The following is a 24,326-nucleotide window of genomic DNA, read 5'->3' as shown; positions in this document are numbered from 1 at the left end:
AGAGATGAAGATTCATCTGAATGGAGGCCTGGCTTGGATACACGCGTTCCCCCCCCCCCAAGTTCCCTCAATAAGGATCCTCCTAAACCAGAACCCCCCCTTCCACACACACCCCCATTCCCCAGTTACTGGTGTTCCCCCTCCCCAGAATCCCTAACATCCAAACCCTTTCCACAGTTCCGTGGTGACTGAGAACAGACTCTGGTGTCCACTAGATTTCCCTGTTACTTACAACCATTCCTTCAGGCCTGGCCTCAGTCCTGGTCTCCCGGAGGCTAGCTGTCATTCCTCCATCCTCTAAAAGGCGGGCACAGGGAGACAGGCATGGAGGAGGGAGGGGCGGCTGTCACCTGGAGCAGTCCAGACCCGGGGGCAACCTGCACAAGGGCAGGGACTTGCCAGACAGGGCTGTTTAAGTAGCTTTATCTGGCTGGGGTGGAGGGGGTGGGGGGCATGAGGGAGTGTGAGGAGATTGTGGGGAGATGAAGCTGCAAGAAGCCAGATTAAAAGGCCTCCGGAGCGCACGTTGGCAGCCGCCAAGAGCTGCCGTTGGACGCTCTCCCGTTTCATCTGTCTGTACACCTCCCAGCAGCGAGCGAACGCGAGGCTGGGTTCAGGAGGCGCTCGATAAATTCTCATTGACAGGAACACTCAGAAGCGTCACCTCCCAGGCTGTGGCCTGTGTGCCTGGGGGCGGGGGGAGAAAGGCCAGCGTGGGAAGTGAAGCCAGCACAGTACTGGCGGGCTGCACTTGGCCAGGCCGAGGAGATCTGAGACTCCATGGGGGCAGAAATTAAAGTGAGTCGGCAGGTCTGCCGCACAGCCACCAGGCTGAAATGTCACCTCAGACGAGGTTCTCTGCAGGTTAAACATGCTCTCTCGACCCGAGATCCCAGGAGAGGGAGGGAGAGGGAAAGACGTGGGCTAGGCCTCATAGAGGGATTGTGGCTGTTGCCACAACACGGGTAATTAACGTGCTCCCCCCACCAGAAGGCTCCTATCCAACCCCACCAGGCATTGGAGTAACCCAGGCTGGGCATTCCAAGGCTGCAGATGGGGCCAGGAAAAACCGGCCTTGCTGGCTCACTCCACAAGCCCCTGCGGGTTCCTGGGGGCAAGGGGGAAAAGTGGCAACTGGCTATTATTACACAGTGAGTCTCTAGGAAGGGGAGGGGGGGAACCAGCAGGGAGCCAAGGCTAGACCTCCTCCACGGCAGGGAAATAGACCACACCTGCCTGAAGGGTCAAGGCCAGCTGGGGACTCAGCGGGCTGGGGCTGATGGAGGGCCTGGAGGAGGTGCAGGCCCCTGGTCCACCACAAAGAGGCGCAGACCTCTTCTTCCCCCTTCCTCTGGCTAGAGGTGCAGAGTCCTGAGGTGGCTGCCTTTCTGCAAACCACACAGCCCTTTGAGATCTGCAGCTTCCAACTTCCTCCAGAGAGACAGGGAAGTTACTCACAGCCAGAGGCCTGCCTGCCTGCCAGCTCTGCCAAGAGCAACAGAGGCTTCCAAAGGGTCAAGCTTTTTCGGAACCTTCCTGACATTCCGACCCCATTAAAAACAGAATTGCCCCAGGTCATCCCCAAGGTTAGGGGGCCTGACAAGGCTTGGCTCCTAGTAATTTTAAAATGTTAAGTTTAAAGGAACTATATATATACACCCCCTTTCAACCCTAACCGGTCAGGATCCTAATAACTGCCCCCAACAGGTCAGGGCCTGATCTGGCCTCCTAGCCTTCCTGGTTCAGAACCTGCCCTAAGGCAGGCAGAACAGAGCCCAAAGCTAGGACAGGCCTCCCACCTCCTTTCCGAAGGCGGGGCTGACCCCGGGTCTCTGGCTGGCTGCTCACCAGCGCCTCCCCCCTCCCCCAGCCTCCTCCGCTCCTGCTGCCAGACCAGGCGACAAAAGCCAACCTTGTACCAAGCCATCAAGGCACCCCCCAGGAGGTGGTCAGGCGTGACCCGGTGCCTGTGAGAAGTGTTGAGCAAGCTGCTTCTGCACAGCAGAACCCGATCGGGTGAGCCTGCCAGCAACCCTGTTCCGGTCCACCCGGTGGGGCGTGACACCCAGCACAGCAGATGACACACGCTGCCAGTCGGAGCCTGTGCCCCGGCCCCCCTCACCTGTGGCGGGGCGACTGAGCGGCTGAGTCAGACACAGCCTGCGCCTCAGGTTCCCCGCCTGCGGGTGGGGGCGGCTGTAAACACAGGCTGAGCAACACTTAAGTAGCCAAGCTTAAGTAACACGGACGCCCAGGGAAGGCTGCTCGCCAGGGGGGGCCCTGTCTTCCTAGGGAAGAGGGGGTAAAACAGTCTCAGGCAAGAGACTGAGACACTGCCAAGCGCCCAGCCAAGACCTCCTGCCTTTGTCCCCTTTGCTGGAAATCGGCTTAGGCCCGATGCTCCCTCCTAGAGTGAGGCTGCGCCTTTTGTTCCGGCCCCCTTTACAAAAGGATCTTGTATTTTGCCCCCCCTCCATTTGGTGGTCCCGCTTTTTGTTTTCAAACCCCAACCTGTGTGGGCCCCAACCGCGACAGATAAGACACTGCAGGGGTCTAGCAAGGGTTTAGTGTGCTTTAAACGCATGGAGACAAAGGCTGGTTTGCAAGCACCAAACCGACCCAACTCGAGCTGGCACCCCCACCACGAGTGGCAGGTGCGCGGGGGCGCCCCTCGCTCGCTCCGGGCTCCGATACCCAGATCTGCGGCCCCTAGCCTGCTCCTCGCAGTCCTAAGCGGCCCCCTCCACCTCCCTGCGCTCGGAGAGGCGGGCAGCGGGGAGGGCAGCCCAGCTCCCGCTCCGCCTCCAAGAAGGGAATTTAATTAGCCTGCCGGAGAGGCGGCGGGCGACGAGGTGTCTCTGGTGCTGCAATATAATTGAATCGGCTCCACTCGGGCGGGCCACTCGCCGTCAGCGCGGCCGCGGGGGGCGGGGAGGCGCATCCAGGCGGAGCGGGAAGGGCCGGGCGGGGTCGCGGAGGCCCCCTGAACTGCCATCCCAGGCAAGGCGTCCCCCACACCGATCCAACCACCTGCCTGGGCACCCCCGCCCCATCCAAAGTTTTGCTTCAACCCCGAGCCCCGGAGCCGCCCCCGCACACTTCCCCGCGCACTTCCGCGGTCGCAGAGCTCGCTGCGCCCAGCGCGCGCGCGCAGCCGCGAGTGTGGCTTCAGGTCGGCCGCGCGCCCCGCGCTTCTCGTACCTCGCACCCGCGGGACCTGGCACCGGCCGTTGGCGCCCCTCCCGAGCCCACAAACTTGGGTAGGGGAAGAGCGAGGGAACCCCCGTCACCCCCCTACCCGCGCGCTCACCTTTCATGCCAGGGCCCCGCTGCTCCGCCGCGCCTGACACATGCCGGAGCCACCGTCGCCCGGGTTTGTCTGAACTGCTTATCTCACCCGGGGCTGTGCGGCGGCGGCTCGGCCGCTCGGGGAGGTGGAGCTTCCGGGGCCTGGGCCAAGAAACACCTGCTGCTGTCGCCGCTGAGGACACACCCAAGCGCAACGCCGCCCACTCCCCGGCCCCGGCTCGCTCCCGGCGCCCTGACCTCAGCCGGCGGGAGGTGTCGGGTTTCAGCCGCAAGCGCACGCGCGCGCACCGACGGACCGCCCGGAGCACCCAGCGCGGTCACAGCCCGCCGGGTAGGTGCCGCCCCCGCGCTCCTGGCGACCCGGGCTGGACAGTCGAGGGGGACCTCTTCGAGGCTTCGCGGGCCACTCATCTCCCAAGAGTAGAGAGGAGTGGCTTACAACACTCCTCTCCGCCTGCCATATCTGAGCCTCAAAGCCGCCTCCCCAAGCGCCTGGAACAGTGCCTGGCACCTGGCCACCCACTAAGAGAGGGGAGGGATAAACCCAGCGCTCAGGAGGACTTTCCTTGTGCTGAGTGGAGGGGACTACACAATATAGGCCGCTGGCCTCCCTCGCTCTCCAAGATGCCTGATCTATTACCGCAACTTTAAAGGATTTAATGTTAAGAGCTGGGGCCACGAGCCTCTGACCCAAAGTTTTGCAAAGTCTCCATCTTTAAGAAATTTTTGTGAAGGCCACACGGGGGGGGGGGGGGTCGAGTTCTTTAAAGAGCCCATGTTCGAGAAGCTTAAGTCCACGGAGGCGCCGCTGCGCCAGGGGCATCATTAAGTAGCTGGGGTTGCGGTCAGAGGCGAGGCCGCTGCCGCCGCCTCCAGAAACTGGCACAACCCACCGCGCCACCGGCCCCAGCGCACCGCCTTCCCATTCTTGATGCCCCCACCCACCCTACCTCACCCAGGCACTTCACCGGGATGACTCAGGGAGCGTCCTGAAATTCTTCGGCACCCACAGGCGGCGCGGAGAGGGACTGGGCCCCAGCGTCCCCGCCCCCAACGCGACCGGTCCCCAGGACGTCCCCTTCCCACCACCCGGGAGGCGCGGGGTTATAGGACAAGCCCGGCTGGGTCCCTCGGCCGGACCAAGCGCGCAAGGAGCAGCCAGAGAGATGGCAAGGTCGTCGCGAGGTCCCGGGGTCTCCCCCGCCCGCCCTCTCTACACTGCTCTCTAATGATCCTCCGCTTTCATACTTTCGAGCCTGGAGGCCACTGCACCTCCCCGGGGGGAGCACCTCAGCGCCGCTGCGGGTTTCAACTTTCCACGGCGGTGCCAGCCCCAAACCTGCCCCGGGACATGCCCGCGCAGTGCTCGGCAGGCGCGCGCTGCCTCCCCCGCCTTCCTCCCTCCCGCGCCAGCCGGGACAGCGCAGGGAGCGAGCGCGGGCGCCAGCACCCCCCGTCCATCTGTTCTCGATGACGCCGGCGGCGGGCAGCGCTCGGGGCCCGCGCCAGCAGAAGCCGCCGATGCCGCGGGGCGGGGGCGCACGCCGGGCCAGTCTTGCACAAGCCCCTGGCCGACCACAAACGACAAGGGAAACGGGCGGGCAAGGGCAGGCTGAGTTGCTGCTCCTACCTGCGGCCACCGGGTCCCTGGCCCTACACACGTTCCAAGCGGCCTTTGGTCCACGCGTTAGTTCGCGTCGCCCCCGGCAGCGTGGCCTATGCAAGTTTACGACGCTCGCGACCTCCGGGATGCACCCGGCTCCCCGGGAGTGGGGGCGGGGGGAGGCGCCTTCACCCGCTGGGAATCGTACGCAGGAGGGGGAGGGGGGACTGGGAGGTGTCAGGAGAAAGAAACAACTGGCCTCGAGCCGTAAAAACAAAATGAAAAACCTCCCGGGCTAGTCCAACCCCTTTCCCACCTGGATTACTGGCTGGGGGAGGGGAGGGGACAACATGTAAATGAGCAGCTCGCACCTGGCTGCGCTGCCTGCGGGCTAGGTTCCCCAGGTAACAACACCCGGCTCTTCCTCCAAATCTTGTCGCACCTTTCTCCCTAGGGGTGTCTAGGAGGCCAAGTTCGGTCACCTGCTTGCTGAGAACCTGCCTGGCCATCCTATAGAATTGTGAGTGACCACTAGGAGTTACCACCAACTGTTTTGCTTTTTTTTTTTAAGAGGTGGCTGCTCCCCCTCCTATACAGTGTAGCTCCCCTGAAAGCCGTACCCCCAACCGGGGTTTCAGATGAGGAACTTGCCCAGAATTATTCAAGGTTACAAGCTTGCAGGTGAGCCAGGTATCCTCCCCAGCTTCTCAAACTAGGAGTCTGTCTTCAGCCCAGACTGTCGAAGGTAGCAAAAGGGTGACAGACACCCCTGGTTGCCACAGGGGGACAGCAGTGAGCCAGCTTTGTGCACCCAGGCCAGGAAATACTGTCAGCCACTGGAGATGGATGGTCCTCACTGTCCCTACTCCCTGCCCCAGGAAATCAGTAATCCCGAGCAGGGCCTCTGAGTTGAAGGGTGGGAATAGCTCTCTAGCACCATGTGGCTGGCCCCTTGTTAACGAGCTGTACCCTGTATGGATGGACTGCTAATTCCGACTCCGAGGTTAAAAGCTAACCTCCCTCTGGCTGCCCACCCCCCTCCTCAAGCAGCTGCCCGCTCCCACCCCACCAGCAACCTGAGCTATACAGCCTTTGCTCTCTGGGTCCTTTCCCTCAGTTCCCGTTTGTTTGGGGAAGTTGACTGAGAGAGGATTTGAGACCTAAAGTGCTAGGGGCAGTTCTGGAAGGTGGGAGGAACCTCTCAGCTCAGGATGCTTGCCTGCTGAGGACACAGAAGCACCCAGCTCAAGGGGTTGGGGATTTAGCTCAGTGGTAGAGCGCTTGCCTAGGAAGCGCAAGGCCCTGGGTTCGGTCCCCAGCTCCGAAAAAAAAAGGACCAAAAAAAAAAAAAAAAAAAAGAAGAAGAAGCACCTAGCTCTCCTTGCTAGGGTTCGGCCCACGCTGGGCCGCCTAGAATAGGGAGGATTCCCCCAGCCCTTAACAGCTGGGTGTCTGTAAATCCCACCCTTTTTGAGAATCTGGGACCTCAGAAACCTTCTCCAGGACAGATGAACTTCAAAGCAGGGACAGGACGGGTTTCCAGACCTAGAGAGGGTCTGCTGGAACCAGGACAGGTATGGAGGCATCCACTGGAGAAACATCAAGCCCCTGGGGCTGTTTCACAAGGGCCTCCCCAGAAACAAAACCGAAAATTGCACAGCCACAGCTCTGAAAGGCCACAGGGCAGATACCAGAGGCTCACAGGCAGGGCACGTGAGGCAGCCAGAGTTAGGGAGGTGAGAGGGCAGACCGACAGCTTAGAGCCTCCTCACCAAGGTTGTGTCCCCACCTGAACCCTATCTGAAGTGAACCCTGGGTGTCAAGTGGAGCCTTGCTTCCTCCTGAGGGTCAGCAGGGAGACTTAAGAAGATGTGTGGGTTGGGGATTTAGCTCAGTGGTAGAGCGCTTGCCTAGCAATCACAAGGCCCTGGGTTCGGTCCCCAGCTCCAAAAAAAAAAAAAAAAAAAAAAAAAAGAAGATATGTTTTCTGCTCTGACCAGCTTGCCCCCTCACCAGAGGTGACTACTTAGTCATCTGGCCTTAGACTGTAGCATGAATCTGACTAACCGTCGCAAAAAGAAATTTCCCAGCACAGACTTGCTGGGCTCCTGTCATCGAGTGCCCTCCGGGTCTGGCCAGGCAGGTGGTGACCGCCACTCACAAGTGTCCATGAATCTGCCTCGAGGTTCCTTGACCTACAAAAGCCTGACCTACAGTTGCTTACTTAAACCTGGCAGTATTCCCACAATCCCCCTCCTAACCCCCCAGACACCCTCAGCAGAGTTTATCAGCCCAGTTATTGAGGGAGTGGTCCTGTCTTTGGGTTCAGGTCCTTCCTCTGCAGCAGAGGGAAGCCGCTGGCCTCAGTTTCTGGTATCTTTGCTTTTGGGACGTCTCTGGATGAACGCTTGGTGCCCAGAAAAAGCATCCTGGTTGGGAGGGTTGGTAGGGGGCTGAGAAGCAGAGAAGGGGGGTTCGCCCAGCCTCCACCCATCCTGGCCCCCTGAGCCACTCTGTCCACTGAAGCTACTGAGCCCTCAATACATCTCCACTTTCCTTCCCTTCCCTCTTCCCTGTCCCACATCGGGCAGCCATTCTTCAAAGCCCTGCTTAGATCTGTGTTCCTAGAAGAGGCTTTCCCATCCCTGCCTCTGAAACTCACCTTTCCAGGCTGGCCCTACCCGTTCAGACAGCAGTGGGTCTGGAATGACAGGCCAGCCAGGTACTAAGGTCCAGCCAGGGCCTGGGAAACAGCCTTTACCTAAGCTGTTCGAGGGTGTGTGGGAATGACACCCTGTGGAGGCGGAGTTTCAGTTTTTTCCCAGCTTGCTCTGGGGGAAAAAAGACCCTTGTCTCTCACAACAGTGACAGCCCGGGGCTGGGGGCTGGCAAACAGGCTCTAACCCAGGTTTGCTGACCCAGGACACGATGCAGGCCAGCAGGGCCCGGAAGGCAGTCGGTGGCCTTCTAAAGAGGACCCCTTCCATCTAAGATGCAGTCTGACGGCTGGCTGTTGGGGACTGAGGTCACCCAGACAGCAGGAAGGGGTTAAGACCTGGCGGATCCCCTCGGCCCATTTGGGGAGTTTTCCTCTTAACCCTGGGCCTCGGCGCCACTTCCTGCGCTTTCAGCGCCTGCTCCCACCCGCGCCCCGCACACAGCTGCACTCTTTTACAACCAGTTAACAGCTGTTTTGCATAGATTTTCAATTCTAATTGCCTCGCTTTGTGAGCGCCTCGGAGCCCCGGTGAATGGGGACGCCGTGGCGCACGGCTGGAAGGCGGGCGGGAAGAGGGCACTTGAGGGGAGAAGAAGGGAGCCAGTGTGCGCAGGCTGCCTGCCTTTATGTTTCTAAACAGGAGAAGAATGTCCTGGCCACCAACTGCCCCTGCATCTCCACTCAGAGCCTCGAAATCTGTACCTAATCCTGGCCAGCCCCTCCACCCTGTGACCCAGCCCCTTAACCTCCCCACCAACCCCCAGACAGTCAGGAGCAGCTTCCTATCCCTGCTGACTCTAGGCCCCTCCCCCTACAAAGCACCCCTCCACTCAGGCTACCGCAAGCCACCCCCGGCTCAGAGCCCAGCTCCCCCACCCTGCGGCTCTCTAGGACTCAGATATGAGAGGCTAATTGGACCATGAAGTTGAGCAAGGAGAAATCGCACTCTCTGGAGACAGCTGGCATCTATAAAAGAGAAATATTTGCATTTAAAACCTTTAAACTTTATATGGCTGGGCCAGGGCCAGGCAGGGGAGGAAAGGGTGGAGGGGGATGTGCTCGGCCCCTCCAGAGGACAGAGACTCCCGGGAGAAGCACTGGGATTGCTGGCACTACATCTATGGCACCAACAGCATGCCAGTAGCCACCACCCTTGGTGGCCTGACTGTACTCAGGTTCAAGTTCTTGACTTGTGAAGTCCTGGGTAGAGGGAGCCCACAGCTGTCCCCAGTGACAATCACCCCAACTCCATTATATCCTCTTTGTGGTGAAGAAGAGGCAGGGCTGCTTGCCCAGTCTGCTTTGGGGACTTACACCCTTATCACACAGTTCAGAGTGAGCCATGGAGGTGACACCACCCCTCTCACCCGACCCTACACTCAGGAGCTATACCCCACAGTGCCATCCCGGTGGTGGGGTGCCAGGCTTCCATTTCATTCCATGCCTAACTCCCTATTTTTATATGAGAGGAACCTGGCCACATTTTTCCCACTGTCAACATTTGCCATGGAGAGCCAGGATGCCTTGTCCCTGAGTGGTCTTATGAAAGCGCCGAACAGGCAGCATCTCTTCCAGTCCTGTCTACCTGGCAGGCCTGTATGGAAAGAGAAAGCTCTGGCTTCAAGGGCACACAGCACAGGGGTGGGTGAGTCTGTGTCAAAGAGCAGTGACCAGCCATCAGCAGGAGTCCTCCCCTCCCGTTTTTCTTCACCTACACAAAACCCCATTTTCAGTCAACAAGCTGCCCTTCTCCTCGGCTTCTGTTCCTGTGAGAACTGGCTCCTGGGCCTGGACTGCCTGTGTCCCAGCTTGGTGTTGAGGCCTGTGACCAATGGACAGTCCCTCATTCCTTCTACCGTGCTTCCTGCTAGCCGTGGAGAAATAGTTCATGTCTCCGTGGTTTCCCACCTACTAACCCACACTCACACCTTTCTTAGAGGATCGGGTGCAGTTCATGGATCACTCAGAGACAAGCTGTGTGTTTACCTCAGTGGTGCCGAGGCTGGACCGTCCTTGCACATGCTACACCGTTCCCAACTCTCAAGAGCGAGCCTTTGAACACAGCCCAGAGTCCCAGTTCCTGTTTGCGGGAGAGGGCAAGGGTACCCAGGTTTCTAGTGCTGATGTACAGACGCCCTCCACCTGCCTGAGAGCGGGAACCTAGAAAGGGCCATGCCCAGGGACTAGGACTATGGGCTGAGTCACCAAATTCCTTCCTTCCGTTCAGCATGAGGAGGAAATGAAGCCCGGGACAGCAAGGATCCCCTCTCCTAATGGTACAACCATATGACCAACAACTTGGAAAAGAGAGCACAGACAGTCCCCTTCAATGTCTCTTGGCCTGGCTGGTCACCTCCAGACACCTCTATAGCTTGTCAGTGCAGCCCACCCATGAAAAGCCAAGTAACCAAACTGTGGTGGAATATTAAGCTGGGAAAAAATAACGGGGTCCCAGTATGTATTATATGGCAGATAAGTCCAAGGACAAAGAACAGACACCCAAACCATACAAGCACCCTGCACAGGTGTCCATTCTAGTTCTATTCAACAATACTGTTGTCAAAGGGTCGTGATGCCTTGGACATCAGCTGGGGAATGAGTTTTAAAAGTGTAGCATACCAGGGTTGGGGATTTAGCTCAGTGGTAGAGCGCTTGGCTAGGAAGCACAAGGCCCTGGGTTCGGTCCCCAGCTCTGGAAAAAAAAAAAAAAAAAAAAAAAAGAAATGAAGGCCAGGTATGGTGGCTCGTGCCTCTAATTCCAGCATTCATGAGGCTGGAGCAGGATGGAGCACGAGGAGAAACCTTGTCTTTTTTTGGGGTTGTTTTTTATTTTTTTAAATTTTTTTTCAAGACTCGGTTTCTCTCTGTAGCCATGGCTGTCTTGGAAGGCAGGGTGCTGGGATCACACCTACCGCACTCAGCAGGAGGAGATCCTGTTTCCAGAAAGAGAAAGAAGCCAGGTATTGTGGTGCTTGCCCTTGGTCCCAGCAGCACTCTGGAGACAGAGGCAGGCAGATCTCTGAGTTCAAAGCCACCCTGGTCCACAGAGTTCCAGGACAGCCAAGGCTAAAAAGTAAAACCCTGTCTCAAAAACAAATGAAAGTAGAGGGAGGGAGGGAGGGAGGGAGAGATAGAGGGAGGGAGGGAGAGAGGGAGGGAGGGAGGGAGGGAGGGGAGCAGAGGAGAAGGGTTAAGGAAGAAAGAAAACAGCAAGCGAGTTTGAACACTGACTACATAACAAGCCAGACAAACATGGCGGGATGCTTGGCGAAGGGCAGAAGCCAGACCCAGAGGCTGTCACGTGAGTCCCAAATAAGCAGTGTCCAGAATGGGGCAGATCACAGAGGCAGACAGCAGATGCATTAGCAGCTACTGGGGGGAGGAGTGGCTGCTCTTGTGGGGGCAGTTTCCTGGGTGACGGGCCTGTTCTGGTTTAAGAAGGACAGGCGCATGGTTGCACAACACTGTGTGCGTGCCTGTACGCCACCAGACTGCATGTTTGTTTGTTTTTTTCTCTTTGGGACAGCACCTTTACTCTGTAGCCGAGGCTGGCCTGGAAATCAATCTCTCTATAGCCCAGGCTAGCTTAGAATTCAAGACCTCTCTGCCTGACCTGGAATTACAGGTGTGAGCACTGTCCTTTTTTTTTTTTAATTATTATTATTTTTACAAAATTTATCTAGTGCGCGTATGTGTGCATATGTACACTAAGGAGTGGACAACTTTCTCTTTCTACCATGTGAGTTCTGCTGACTGAACTCCACACAGGAGACTTGGTGGCAAATATCCCAACACAGGGAGCTACCCCGTCGTCCCCTAACTCCAACCCCCACAGCCCAGCACTGCGTGCTTTAAATAGTGCCCCACCCCCTACCCTGACATTTAGTTCTTTGATACAGGGTCTTATGTATCCAAAACTGACTTTGAATTTTCTATGTAGTTGAAAATGACTAAAAGCCTGGACCCTCTCCCCTCCCCCTCCGAAGTGCTGGCAGCACAGGCCTCTTCGAGCTTTAAAATGGATGCTCTAGACTAGGGGAGGGTGGGTGTTTTCCAGGGGACCCCAGCAGACCTTGGAAACTCCCCTTCCTGAAGCACACAGGCCTGCGGGCATTTTGGACCTGTAGTCACAGGAAACAGTCATGTGCCACTGAGCCTTGCTCCCAGGAACTTTCCCAGACTCAGGCACTCGGTGGACTTGAGACGCTGCAGCATCAAGTGCCTCTCAGCCTTCAGGCTAGAAAGGTCACCAAGCTCCATTCCTCCTGCCGAGCCACCCCCACAAAGGCTGCAGGGCCTCCTGTCTTCCCCCCAGCCTCAGGGCCTGCAACTCTTGAGCACCTGGGGGTGGTGACACTGGAATGTACACACACCTGTCTCCTCCAAGGACCTCGAGCCACCTTTGCCACCTGCTGCAAAAGCACACAACTGTGACCTAGGCAGGGATTGGGGGATGGGGCAGAACAGCCCAGGATGGGGGGAGGGGAGGAGCCAGGTGGGTGGGAGCCCCAGTCCCGTACCCCTTAGTTACAGGGTTACAGGAGAGCAGTGAACTTGCAGTCTCTTTAATCTGCACATTCATCAAGCCAGAACACCACAGGATCGACCCTGCTTCCTTCCCACAGACGGCTAGGAGTGCTGTCTCTCTGCCTGGATGATCCCTGATCAATCAGCTGGATAGGAGGACCTCACCATGTTCCAGAGAGAGAGATCTAGGGGGTACGCCCCAGGGACTCCGAATGTACCCACCCAGACCCTAAAGATACGCCCAAGCTCTGTGATTCTCCGGGCAGATTTAAAAGCCAGTAGAGGGCTCCTTGGCCCACAAACCTCCCAGACCAGGAAGCATCCCTAACCCTTTCCATACTGATACTGGTTCAAGGACCACAATGGGCCATGTTCTCCTGACTGTGAGAGCCTTCTGTGCCTCTGTGGTACCCGGGACTCGCCAGTGTCACTCACTCCCGGCTGCAGACTGTGGGGTTGATATTTCATCCAGGGAACATTACAATTACTCTCTCCCCTTCTCTCTCTGTCTCCCTGTCTCCCTGTCTCCCTGTCTCCCTGTCTCTCTCTCTCTCTCTCTGTGTGTGTGTGTGTGTGTGTGTGTGTGTGTGTGTGTGTGTTTTGAGACAGTGTTTCTCTGTGTAGCCCTGGCTGTCCTAGAACTCACTCTGTAGACCAGGCTGGCCTCAAACTCAAGAGACTCACCTGCCTCTGCCTCCTGAGGGCTGGGATTAAAGCCCAGCTCTACCATGCCTTGCTTTGCCTTTAGTTCTTTTGGAGGTAAGGTCTTTCCCTGTAGCCCAGGTATTCTCTAACTTTCAATCCTCCTGCCCCAGCTTCCTGAATCCTGGGATTAATCCTGGGATTATAGGCACAGGCCTCCCCAGATGGCCAAATACCAGCTTTGTTTCCCATCCTCTCATTCTTGTCTTGATTTTCCCCACTGCCTGTCACCAGAGCCCCAAACTGTCACAGGAAACCATCAGATCCCAGAGGCCTTCGTGGCTTGGAAACTCCAGGAAGGAAACACATACACTGGCAAACAAACCCTTGTGTCCCCAGGAGTGAGCCCTTGGCATTCCTGGGGAGGACATTCTGGGGTCCTCAAGGTCAAGTTCAGATCCTGCCTCTGCCAGCTCCAGGCAGTTGCAAGGATCCGTTGGCACCTGCTCTCATGTTTACGTCACTGTCATTTAGTATCATAGGCTGAAATAATCAAGGAGGGAAGGTTAGACATAAGCCATTTCACGGTGGGGAAGTTCTCGGTGTCAAGCCTGTGGCCAACTTCCTGGTGTTCCGGTAGGTAAGTGGCAGCAAGCTTCAGCAGCAAGGCCGATGAGCCACGGACAACCCTGCCTCAGTTTCCCCCATCCTCAGGGGATGTGCCTTTTCCCAGATGGGCCTTTGGTTGGCCCCAGGCTGGTGCTGCATCTGGGTCCGACCCTAAAGCATCTCCCCACTTCCTGTGGCATGGAGCAGACACCAGGCTGCTGGTGTCCAGCCTGGCTAACAGCTGCCCCAGAGTGACCACTGCTGTATCTTTCGTTCCTCAGGCTTCCCGGGGAACTGGTGACAAAGGGGACTGCCCTCTCCTGCCATCTGTCCCTTAGCCTCCAACAGCAGCACCTTTTGCAAGTGGTGTTTCCTCTTGGGTCCCTCCGGGGTTCCCCAGAGGCTGCACCCACCATCTGCTGTCTCTACCCTCAAGACCACATATTTGTAATACAGACACCGTATTTCCAACCTCCCCGGGCCCCGGCCTCTTCCTCGGTCCAGCTCTGCTTATCCTGGGGCCTTGCCTGACCCTTCCAACTCTTCACTTTGAGCAGTTCCTCCTCTCTACAGCCTTAAACCAAATGCTCACTTCCTCCAGGGAGGCTTCCTAGTCGGGGCCCAAGTGGATACCTCTACCCCTTCACTTCCTATTCCCAATGGGTTCAGAGAGAACCAGGGCAGATCAGTAGCTTTCATCTTGGTGTGCACACCTAGTGAGAGAGAACCCTCATTAGCTACCCAGGGGCACCCCCAAAACAAAGTGGTGGAGAAGGGGTACAGGCAGCCATGGAGTACTCGGAAAGCCGGGTTCAGAAATGACCGCACTTGTGTCCTAGCATTGGGGGTGTCACGTGTGTGTGGCAAACGCTGTCCTCTAGCCCCTCCCGTCTTAAGAGCATCAGGGACAGAGCTGTCTCTTGCCACACAAAGCCCACACAGCACACCCAGCATCAGCCAAGAAGGAGGCTGTGCTCCCGGCACCAACCACAGATCACCACGCCCTGCTCTCCTGGGAGTGACAGGGAGCACTGGGCCTTGCCTTCTTCTTGGTTCTGCTGTCTCCTTTCTCAGAAGCTGAGCCCTACCTCCACTCTCGCCCTCTGCACTGACCTGCCTGGCTGGCAATTTGAGCTCAGGGTTAGCCCAGCCCAGCCCAGCTCAGGAGTAGTTCTATTCCTGGCTCATCCAACAAACTGCTCGCGACCTTGGGGAAGTCCCCCGTGCTGGGCTGCTTCTCTCCAAGCGCTCCCATTAATAAACCAAGGTGGCACCGTAAGACCAGGCTCTACTCCAGGATGCCGTGCAGTGTGGGACAGCCTAGAGGAGGAGGTGGGCCCCTGGCCAGCTGCACAGAGTTACAGGAAGACGCATGTACGGATGACCTGAAACCCCTCAGGAGTCACAGACCAGAGTCCAGGTCATTGTCCCAGGTTCTGGGAACCTTAGCAGGCGGGAACAGTGGTCACTATTGTGCTGTCACAGAACGGAGGAACACAAAGAGCCGTATCTGCTCATAGTTGGGGTGACAGCCTCACTTGTCCCCCAGGTGATGTCTGTGCAAGTCAGATGGGAGCAGATGATGGAGAGGCAGAGGAAGGGGGAAGAGGGAGAGAGGAGAAGAGGGAGGAAGGTGAGGGAGGAGGGAGAGGGAGGATGATAAGAAAGAGGGCTGGAGGGGTTGGGGATTTAGCTCAGTGGTAGAGCGCTTGCCTAGCAATCGCAAGGCCCTGGGTTCGGTCCCCAGCTCCGGAAATAAAAGAAAAAAGAAAAAAAAGAAAGAGGGCTGGAGAGATGGCTCAGCGGTTAAGAGCATTGACTGCTCTTCCAGAGGTCCTGAGTTCAAATCCCAGCAACCACATGGTGGCTCACAACCATCTGTAATGAGATCCGATGCCCTCTTCTGGTGTGTCTGAAGACAGCTACAGTGTACTCATATATAATAAATAAACCTTTAAAAAAAAAAAGAAAGAGGAGGAGGAGGGAGGAAGAAGAGGAAGAGGATCAGGAGATGCAGGAGGGGGGGCAGGAGCGGCAGAAGGAGTAGCCATCAAGAGAACAGAATAGCTGGGATCTACAATGGCAGATAAGACAAAGCCACATCAGCACAGAACACGGACAAGCGGACCACAGGTCACCTCAATGGTTGCTGTGTACTGGCAACCCCTCCCCCCCATCTCCACCAGCAAGAACCTACTGGCCAAGCCTCCACATCATAGCTGAGAATCTGTCCTACCTGCTTCTATCAGCACCCCTGACATGGGGAGCTGGGATAGATCTGGGAGCCAACATCTCTTCAACCGCCCCCCCCCATACACACACAGACACACACACACAGACACACACACACAGACACACACACAGACACACACACACAGACACAGACACACACACACAAACACACACACACACAGACACACACACACACTCTTCCGGGGAACCTGGGCGCACGCAACCCCCCTGTGAGAACCACCCAGACGCCAGCTTCTTCTACCGTCTAGCTGTGGTGTGATCCTCTTTTAAAAGTTAATTTCAAGTGATTCCCCTCCTCTCCCAACAGGATCTGAAGAAGCCTTAGGAGCTTCTGTTTATTCTTTTTATTTATTTATTTATTTTTTCCTCCAAGAGGCTCCCAGTAACTGAGAGGAGAATTACATTCAGAGAGAATTGGGTCCCTGGAGAAAGTTAACGTTATTCGTTTAACGACTTCCGTGGGTGCCGGAGATGTGAGCAGGCTGTACCCAAAGATGTCTCTCCTGCGGGTACTGGGATATTTAATTCACAACAGCCAAGGAAGATAATCAAGAGGCACCAGAGGGGAGGGCCCAAAGGCATCATGGCTTAGGGGAGGGAAGGAGGTAGCCTTGGCAGTATCTGGCACCTATCACCACCCTGCCACAAAGTGACCACGATGATAGAATGAACACAGTGACCAGTGTCTCCATTGACATGAACATACACAGTCCATTCAGCCAAGCCACCTGGGCACAGGAAGCAGCCCCAGCCCAAGGCACCCCTCTGCACCCTTCGGGTCTTCGTTGGGACTCTTGCAGTGGCAATAGAGTTCACTGTCCCCACATGGCTATGTGAAGAGCTGGTTCTTTCTCTCCTAAGGCTCCACGAGTCAAGCAGGACTACTCCTGAAAGGTCCAAGGTGGGTTTCACGTACATCTCTGGTGGCAGGTACTAAGAGGGCGGTTTACCTTAAGAGCTGGGTCTGACATCGACCCAGAAAGGGGCAGAGAGGTCTGAGAACTAGACGGTCCACCGAGCTGCCCTGTCTAACAGAGCATGTTGTATCACAAAGCTGGAGGCCCTCTATAAGGGTATTTCCCAGCACAGGAGCAAGACAAACCCAGGCCGTAAAGAGAAAAAAACTGCAAACATGCCCTCCAGCAGCCGGTTGTCAGCAGTCGTACCTCAGACTGCACCAGCTGCTCTTTTTTTTTTTTTTTTTTTTCGGAGCTGGGGACCGAACCCAGGGCCTTGTGCTTGCTAGGCAAGCACTCTACCACTGAGCTAAATCCCCAACCCTGCACCAGCTGCTCTTATGTCTGTGGTTCCACAGCAAAGCCCCCCAAGCCAGGAAGAACATAGACAGTCCTCCACACACTGGGGGCCAACTGCCACCATGCCCCTCAATGGGTCAGAGACTCAGAGTGACTAGACCCAAGCTGCACAGCACCACAGACAGCAACTGAAACATGAATCCAGGCTCAGTCCTCCCTCCAGCATCCAGGAAGGGAAGACTCCAGAAAGATCTAGCCTGAACCCAGTTATGGCTGAGGGCAACCCATCTTTGTTTATTCAAGAAGACCTCTGAGTAAATCCAGAAAAAACCTGTCACAGAAAAGCCATTCCAGCCCTGAGTGGCCGGCCACTCAGCACCTGAAATGTGGCCAGTTGCAACTAAGAAATAGAATTGTTAAGTTCATTTAATTTCAAGTTGCAATAGCCACATGTGGCTAGTGGCGCCATGCGGAATGGACATTTGGGTCTAGCTATGGCCACACTCTGTGAATCAAGGAAAGAGGCAATCAGGCCCAGACTTTCACCTGGGCTTAAGGAGAAACAGGCAGAATGTCTGAAGAGTCAAGAACAAGCCTTGGAGAGTTTGGCCCTCAGATCCCAAGTAGAGAGGTTTGAAAAGCTGAGTCTAAGCCATTGTAAAACCCAGCTTCTTCCCCATCCCCAGTAAACCACTTTAGGGCCTCACTTCACAAGTCAACACAGGGAGCTGAGGAACTTGGTACCCATCAATATTCAGTCCCCGGTGAGAAGCACAGGTCTGAGAAGGCACGGAGGGCTGCCCTCCTGCACTCCACCTGCCTGCCTTCCCAGAAACCATTTAGAATCTGCCCCACCACTGTGTGGTTCCATTTGGGTACCGGGCCTATGGAATTACCCCCGAAACACACATCCACATTCGCTAGGATGTAGTACATCAGTCACCAGGCAGTGGACATGCAGTACAGCTCTGACCCAAGCCTACAGCACAGAAATAGGAGAGAAGGACCGGTTGGAGAGCCTGAGGACCTACACCAGACAGCTCAGCCAGGGCACGGCCCACTCAGGCTCTGGAGCAGTAGAAGTGCTGACCGGCACAGGGAAGGCACTGGTGAATGCAGGCACTAATGCCTGTGAGGACGGGTAAAGGAAGGGCAACCAGAAGCAGCCCTAGTATCCAGGAGGCTGAAGGCCAGCAGAAGACCAGCCTGAATAGCTGGCGGGCCCCAGGAAGACCCAGCCAGCCGACCAACCAGCCCAGCATCTCAGTTCCCCCAGAGACTTGGCTCACAGATGGGCCTACAGTGTGGAGAGAAAGGAGCTTCCAGCAAACAGCAGATGGGCGAGCTGACCATGGTGGGCAGGGAGGTCTGCCTGCTCCAGTTCTGCCCACCAACTACCTCAGAGCCCCAAGGAATGAGGCCCCAGGTCGGCCCTACACAGGTGAGCCTAGTCTAGGCCCCCTCTGCTTAGATCCAAGCCTCCCTTTCTGCAGCAGAGCCACAACTGGCCCCCCTCCCATTACCCACACAGGGTGATGAATGGCAAAGCATGGGGCGCGCCTAGCTTGGGGAAAGAGACCCCGGCAATCCGGGCAATTTTCCAAGCTCGGCTTCCAAGCCCCTCCGCTCAGCCCCCACCACCCCCACCAGGGAGCAGCAGTGTGCTCTGTCATCAGAACCGCATTGTTCTGGCCAGAAGAGAAACCGGGTCCGGCAGATGGCAGGTGAAACGGAAGCAGCTTGCTGTGGCCAAACCAATTATTTATCTAATTATGATTTACCACTTAACCACATGATCTTTCTGCAGAGTTGTGGGCAATTAAAACCAGGGTGCCTGTGTGGATTATGCAAATGGGATGCAGCCCAGCAGAATAAAATTGGAGATTAGACATTCACACAGACTGTGCTGGCCCGGGGTAGGGCCTGGGGGGGGAGGGGGAGGGGGAGGGGGAGGGGGAGGAGCGAGGGAGGGGCGGCAGTGGAAATAACTCCTCCCCAACTCCTACCCCTCCCAGCTGTTCCGAAGATGACATCAGGCCCCTTGGGAAGGAGAATCAAGGCATCTGGCCTGAAGGACTCCGTGGAGAGCCTGGTGTCACCGGGTCTGCTCCTTCTTGGCTGAAGATGCTGAGAAGCAGCTGCTAAGACTATGGGCAGCTACCACCCCTGCTTGGACGGGCGGCTCTAGGGGTGGAAGGGAGAGCAAGAGGGAGGGGAAGAGGCTGTGGTTAATTGTCTCCAAGGTTGGCTGGCTGGTGCAAGGAGGATCCCACCTTGGCAAGTCCGGAAAGCTACATTATTCACATTCCGGCTGCACCTTTGGAGTGCAGCTACTGCGGTCCTTTTACAGATTAGGAGACTGAGGCTAAGGGTGGTCAGCGCTCACTCACATGGGTGGACCTCAACGGCTAAGCCAAGCTCCTAGCAGATCTAGGTTACTAAGAGCAGGGCAGGGTGTCTCTGAGCCTGTGCCTCCAGCCAGCTGTCAGACAGGGAACTCCTGTCAGGGCACCCAGTGAGAACAGGTTTGTTCAGGTAGCTAACAGTCACCATAGCGTCACGACCGTCCAGATCAGGACACCCAGGGCAGGTCTCAGCTCCCCGGCTGGTCATCCTGCTACCGGTGGCAGGTTTCTTGTGGTCTCTGAGCTGTTTGCAAATCTTTGAAGGGGTTGGACAAAGATGGCCAGCACTCAGGAGGCAGAGGCAGGTGGATCTCTGAATTCGAGGCCAGCCTGAGCTACAGAGTTAGTTCTAGGACAGCCAGGGCTACACAGAGACACCCTGTCTCAATAAATGTGACAAAGAAGAAAAACATCTTCAAAGGGACTAGATCCTGGCTTCTTTGCAACTCTAAAAGATGGGGTCGAAGGACATCTAAATCTCCCTGGGCTGCCTGACCAAGGGGAGAAGAAACCTAGAAAAGATAGGGCAACCGCTGGGGATTAGGAAACACCCATCAGAGCTGGCTTCCTCCAATCAGAAAGCCCCGTACATCCGACACTGTCCTCTAATCTGTGTGTGGGGTGAGGCGGTTGGTCATTTTTCTGCGCGAGGCACAGAGCAGGTCCCTGGCTTGTCCAAAGAGGCGGACCTGGGTTTTCGCGCTTTCGTTGCACAAGGGAGGGGCTGAGAAGGCAAGTTCCATGTGAAAACTCGAAAACAAACCTGAGAGCCCCCGGGGGTTGCCATCTCTGCCACTCCCATTCTGGGAGCTGCCGAGCCTAATCAGAGGGGCTATGGCTGGGTGTGCCGGGACCACCTGTGCTGTAGCAAGGAGGGCCTTCAAAGGTACCATATGGTCACTTGGGGCTCGATGGTGACCCACGCGCTGCTCAGCCTCAGGAAGACATGAGGTACAATAAACTAAAGCTGCCGTGCCTCAGTTGTTTAGCGTGGAGGCTCAACAGTTTGTGGCCAGGGGACACTGAAGATCTAGAACGTTCTGTCCTCGTAGCCCTAGGTGGGCAGAAAGTAAGCCACAGAGAAGAAAGACTTTTTTCTGTTTGGTCCAGACGGCTCTCCGGCACTTTGAAAGGCTTTAGCACCACAGGAATACGCCCATAACTCTGCCAAGAGAGCTCTAAGGCTCTCTTCCTTGAGCTGAGTGTCTGTTCACACCAGGGACAACACGCCAGGAGAGCAATGCCCATGCTCACATCGTCCTCACTGGAGCAGGGCAGAAGAGGGCTAGCCTTTGGAACTCGGGCTCCTTGGAGGCCGTGTCCTGAACACACATATATACACATGCACGTGTACACACATACACGTAAGTAGTATTCCCTTGAGAAACTAATGAGTGCCAAGAATCCTGCCCTTCCACAAAGCCCCACCCACTCAGCATCCCAGTTTTGCCAGGGCCCACCCACTCAGTAATCCCAGCTCCACCAGGCTCCACTCACTCAGTAACCCCAGCTCCACCAGGCCCCGCCCACTCGATTTCTCAGCTCCGCCAGGCTCCACCCACTCATGCTAGTACACAGAGGCCTTAGCTCTCGCTCTTCCTCTGCCGCCTTCAGATAAGCTTGTTTGTAACTCAATAGCCCTCCTCCCCCGCTCCACCTGAAAACCATTGGAACTGACCCCTCAGGAACTTGGATGCAGTTTTGGGTCTCCACAGTGCACATTTGAACCTGAGAGAGAAGCTGGGAAGCACGGACCATGCTGTCAACAGTCTGAACCACGGGAATCGGGATGGTTGAGGCGTTGTACAAGATGACAGAAGACAGGAAGGAGGTACCTGAGGCACACCCACCTGCACCCAGCCTTCTGTAAACTAGTTCTTCCCCTCCGCTGAGGGACGCTTGCCCTGAAGAGTATGAGGGAGTCCTCGAGGTGAGGGGCTGCCTCCTCTTGCAGAAAGACATGCCCTGTTCATAATGGATGGCAGCTCTCATGCGGCTGCACCAGTCCATAGGGGACGTTTGCAGCTTGAAAACTCCGGTAACAGAATGTTCTCAGTGATCCTTCGTGATCCAGCAAAGGTCACAGATGGGGCCATCAATCCGGGGGAATAATGAAGGTCCTGGGTTCTGCTGGCTCATCTATGGCAGAGGACAGCTTTAATCGCCTCCCTTAGGGAGCTGGCCCGGTTGCACAGGCTCAATTACTGATACAGCAAACTGACCAGATGTGGGGCTCTAGCTGGCCATAAAGCCATTTGCACTCTGACAATTAGCAGCCTCGAGGATCTTCATGGGGCACCAGCTCTAAGGTACAGAGCAGGCAAGGGAAGTGGTGAAGCCTTAGGACATTGGGTCTGCTCATATCCACAGTTTCAAGTGGCTCTGAGGCCACCCTCCCAGCTAACGCCCCAGAAGGGGACGCTCTGCTCCTAGAAGCCCAATGGGGGGACGTGCTCAGTCCTGGGACCGTCACTGCTGAGAACAGTCTCCGGGCACAGAAGGGACTTCCACTGGTTTGCCACAGGGGAGCAGTTGTCAACAGTGGCCTGGCAAGACTAGAGTCAGACAAGCTTGAGGTTCAATGCAGGGAGGCCCGGGAGGCGCAGGAAAGGCCTGGTAAGGGACAACACCAGGCCTCAAACTCAGATTCCGGTGCTCCCGTTTGTACTGACCCCCCACAGGAACCAGGGCTGTTCCTAGCAACCCCCACTCAGGAAGAGACGCCATGCTTGGTCCAGGCTGCATACGTGGCCGAAGCAGCTGAAGATGGAGTACCACGAACGAATCCCCAAGGCCCAGCAAGCGCGTGGTGGTCACAGGCCTGCGCTGCCTCCTCCCATATCCCCTGCCTACCGCAGTGTGATCACCCAGAGCCTCTCACACTCTGTTGCCCTATCAATTCCACTGTAATGTATTTTATGAATGTGCAGATGGTGTGTGGAGAGGGCCAGGGGAAGGCTCTACCTTGGGATAAGAAATTAGCACTGGCAAATAATGAATTTACTACATATATTTTCATTTTCCTAATACCACTAACCATCTGCCAGCAACCAGGGCTCCACACCGACATTTACCCCTTATTTCTCCCATCCGCTTTTTAAATTTTTTTACTCCTTTTTTTTTTTTTCATTTTGTGCAGCCTGGGCCCTACAGATACTGCCCAAAGTGGGGGACGGGATCTGCAGACCAGAACATCCCAGCTTTGATGTATCTGTCCCATGCACTGAACCCCTTACCCCAAGCAGAGGGGTGTCTGTTTGTCTTCTCTAGTCTGCAGAATACAGACACACAGACACACACACACACACAGAGTGATAAACACAGACATACACACAGATAAATGCACAGACACACACACAGAGATAAACACACTCAGAGATAAACACACACACAAACACACACACACACACATAGTGGTAAACACACACAGAGACACACACACAGATAAACATAGACACACACACAGATAAACACAGAGATAAACACACACACAGATTAAATATACACATAGACACACAGACACAAACACTCACAGATACACACACAGACACAAACACACACACATAGAGAAAGATACACACACAGACACACACACAGACATGACAAACACAGAGATACACACAGAGACACAAACACAAACACAGAGAAAGATAAACACACAGACATACACACAGACACATACAGGGACACACGCAGAGATACACACACAGACACACAATAGAGAGACACACAGATAACATACATGCACATGTGCATGTACACACACACACACACACACACACACACACACACACGAGAGAGAGAGAGAGAGAGAGAGAGAGAGAGAGAGAGAGAGAGAGCGCAATAAGAACTCATCCAGCCCCCTGGCAGATGGGGACACATTTCTCTCTTTCTGTTCTCTGGAATCACTTAAAATCAAAAGGAAGCTGCAGGCAGTTGTGCATAGCCCTCAGTGGGCAGGGCTATGGGCGTGAAGCAAGGGAGAGAAGAGGTGACAACAGGGATCCCTGGGGCCCAGGCGTGAGCACAGGGCTGGCTGTCAAGAAGCAGGTTAAGCTTTCCACACTCAAAGCTCAGAGCCAGGCGAGGTGGTGGGAGGGGCGAGATGGTGGGAGGGATGAGGCAGTGGGAGGGGCGAGGCGGTGGGAGGGACGAGGCAGTGGGAGGGGCGAGAGCCTGGGAGCCCACCCAGCCCAGCAGCACTCTTGGCCAGGAGGCTTGGCTGCCTGACAGCCAGACTGGCCCGGCAGCGGGGAGGGCAGGGACTGATCCTGGAGCCCCTGTTAGGAGCCAAAATGGGGGGGGGGGGCTGTTGGGGAGGAGGTCAGACAACTCAGGAGGTAAAGACCACACCCCTGGGACCTGAGTGTGTGACTTTATGTGAAGCAAGATCATTAACTGTGACCAAGCCTTCTGAGCCCAAGATCTGGGAGAAAATGGTCTTGTAGAATCAGGACTAGGGGTCAGGCTGAGCCCAACTCCGCCCCCTTGAAGCACCCAGAGGAACCTGCCTATGGGTGCTTAGCCTCCAGGAAGAAAGCTGCAAGTTCAGCTGTTCATCCCAGACACCAGATTTGAACCCCTAAATTTATCCCAGCAGGCCCAGGAGCCTGGTCTGTGAATGGAGAGGTATCAAAGAGGACTGATAGGAAATTCAACTTTTTTTAAAGGTGCGAGCTGAAGTAGCCCAGGCTAGCCTGGAGCTCCTGATCCTCTATTTACCCAGCACTGAGACTGCAGGCAGGGTGGCACCACACCCAGATAGAAATTACTATCACTAGCATCACCATCTGTGTGTAATCCACGCCAGCTCCCACTGAGGTGCGGCTTATCCTCTTGCCCCCATTTTACAAGCAGGTGAGCGTGTTACAGAGAGGCCGAGCCCCTTGCCACACAGCCAGTGAGTGGCAGAGGCAGGAAGAGAACCCAGGCAGGCTGGCACTCAGCCTACATTCCTTATCGTAGCAGTGGGGCCCCCCTAAACACACGGGAGCACCACCTGG

The 24,326-nt window shown here is 56.0% G+C and overlaps 1 protein-coding gene across 2 annotated transcripts in view; it reads right to left on the bottom strand.

The window, feature by feature from the left end:
- Positions 1–24,326, bottom strand: part of Gse1 (Gse1 coiled-coil protein) — a 355,506-nt gene that overhangs the window by 40,143 nt on the left and 291,037 nt on the right. The window contains exon 1 of one of the 2 annotated variants that reach the window (NM_001427026.1): positions 3,311–3,381. The exons of the other annotated variant lie outside the window; for it this stretch is intronic. Coding sequence (NP_001413955.1) covers positions 3,311–3,317 — 7 coding nt within the window. The 5' untranslated portion in view covers positions 3,318–3,381. Of the gene's footprint in view, positions 1–3,310; positions 3,382–24,326 lie in introns of those variants that run through there. 2 annotated transcript variants of the gene reach the window in all.

The sequence above is a fragment of the Rattus norvegicus genome, chromosome 19 (assembly GCF_036323735.1).
Source record: "Rattus norvegicus strain BN/NHsdMcwi chromosome 19, GRCr8, whole genome shotgun sequence".
In the NCBI taxonomy this organism is placed as follows: domain Eukaryota; kingdom Metazoa; phylum Chordata; class Mammalia; order Rodentia; family Muridae; genus Rattus; species Rattus norvegicus.
The sequence above is the reverse complement of the archived record's forward strand: the minus strand, read 5'-3'. Positions and strand labels throughout refer to the sequence as shown.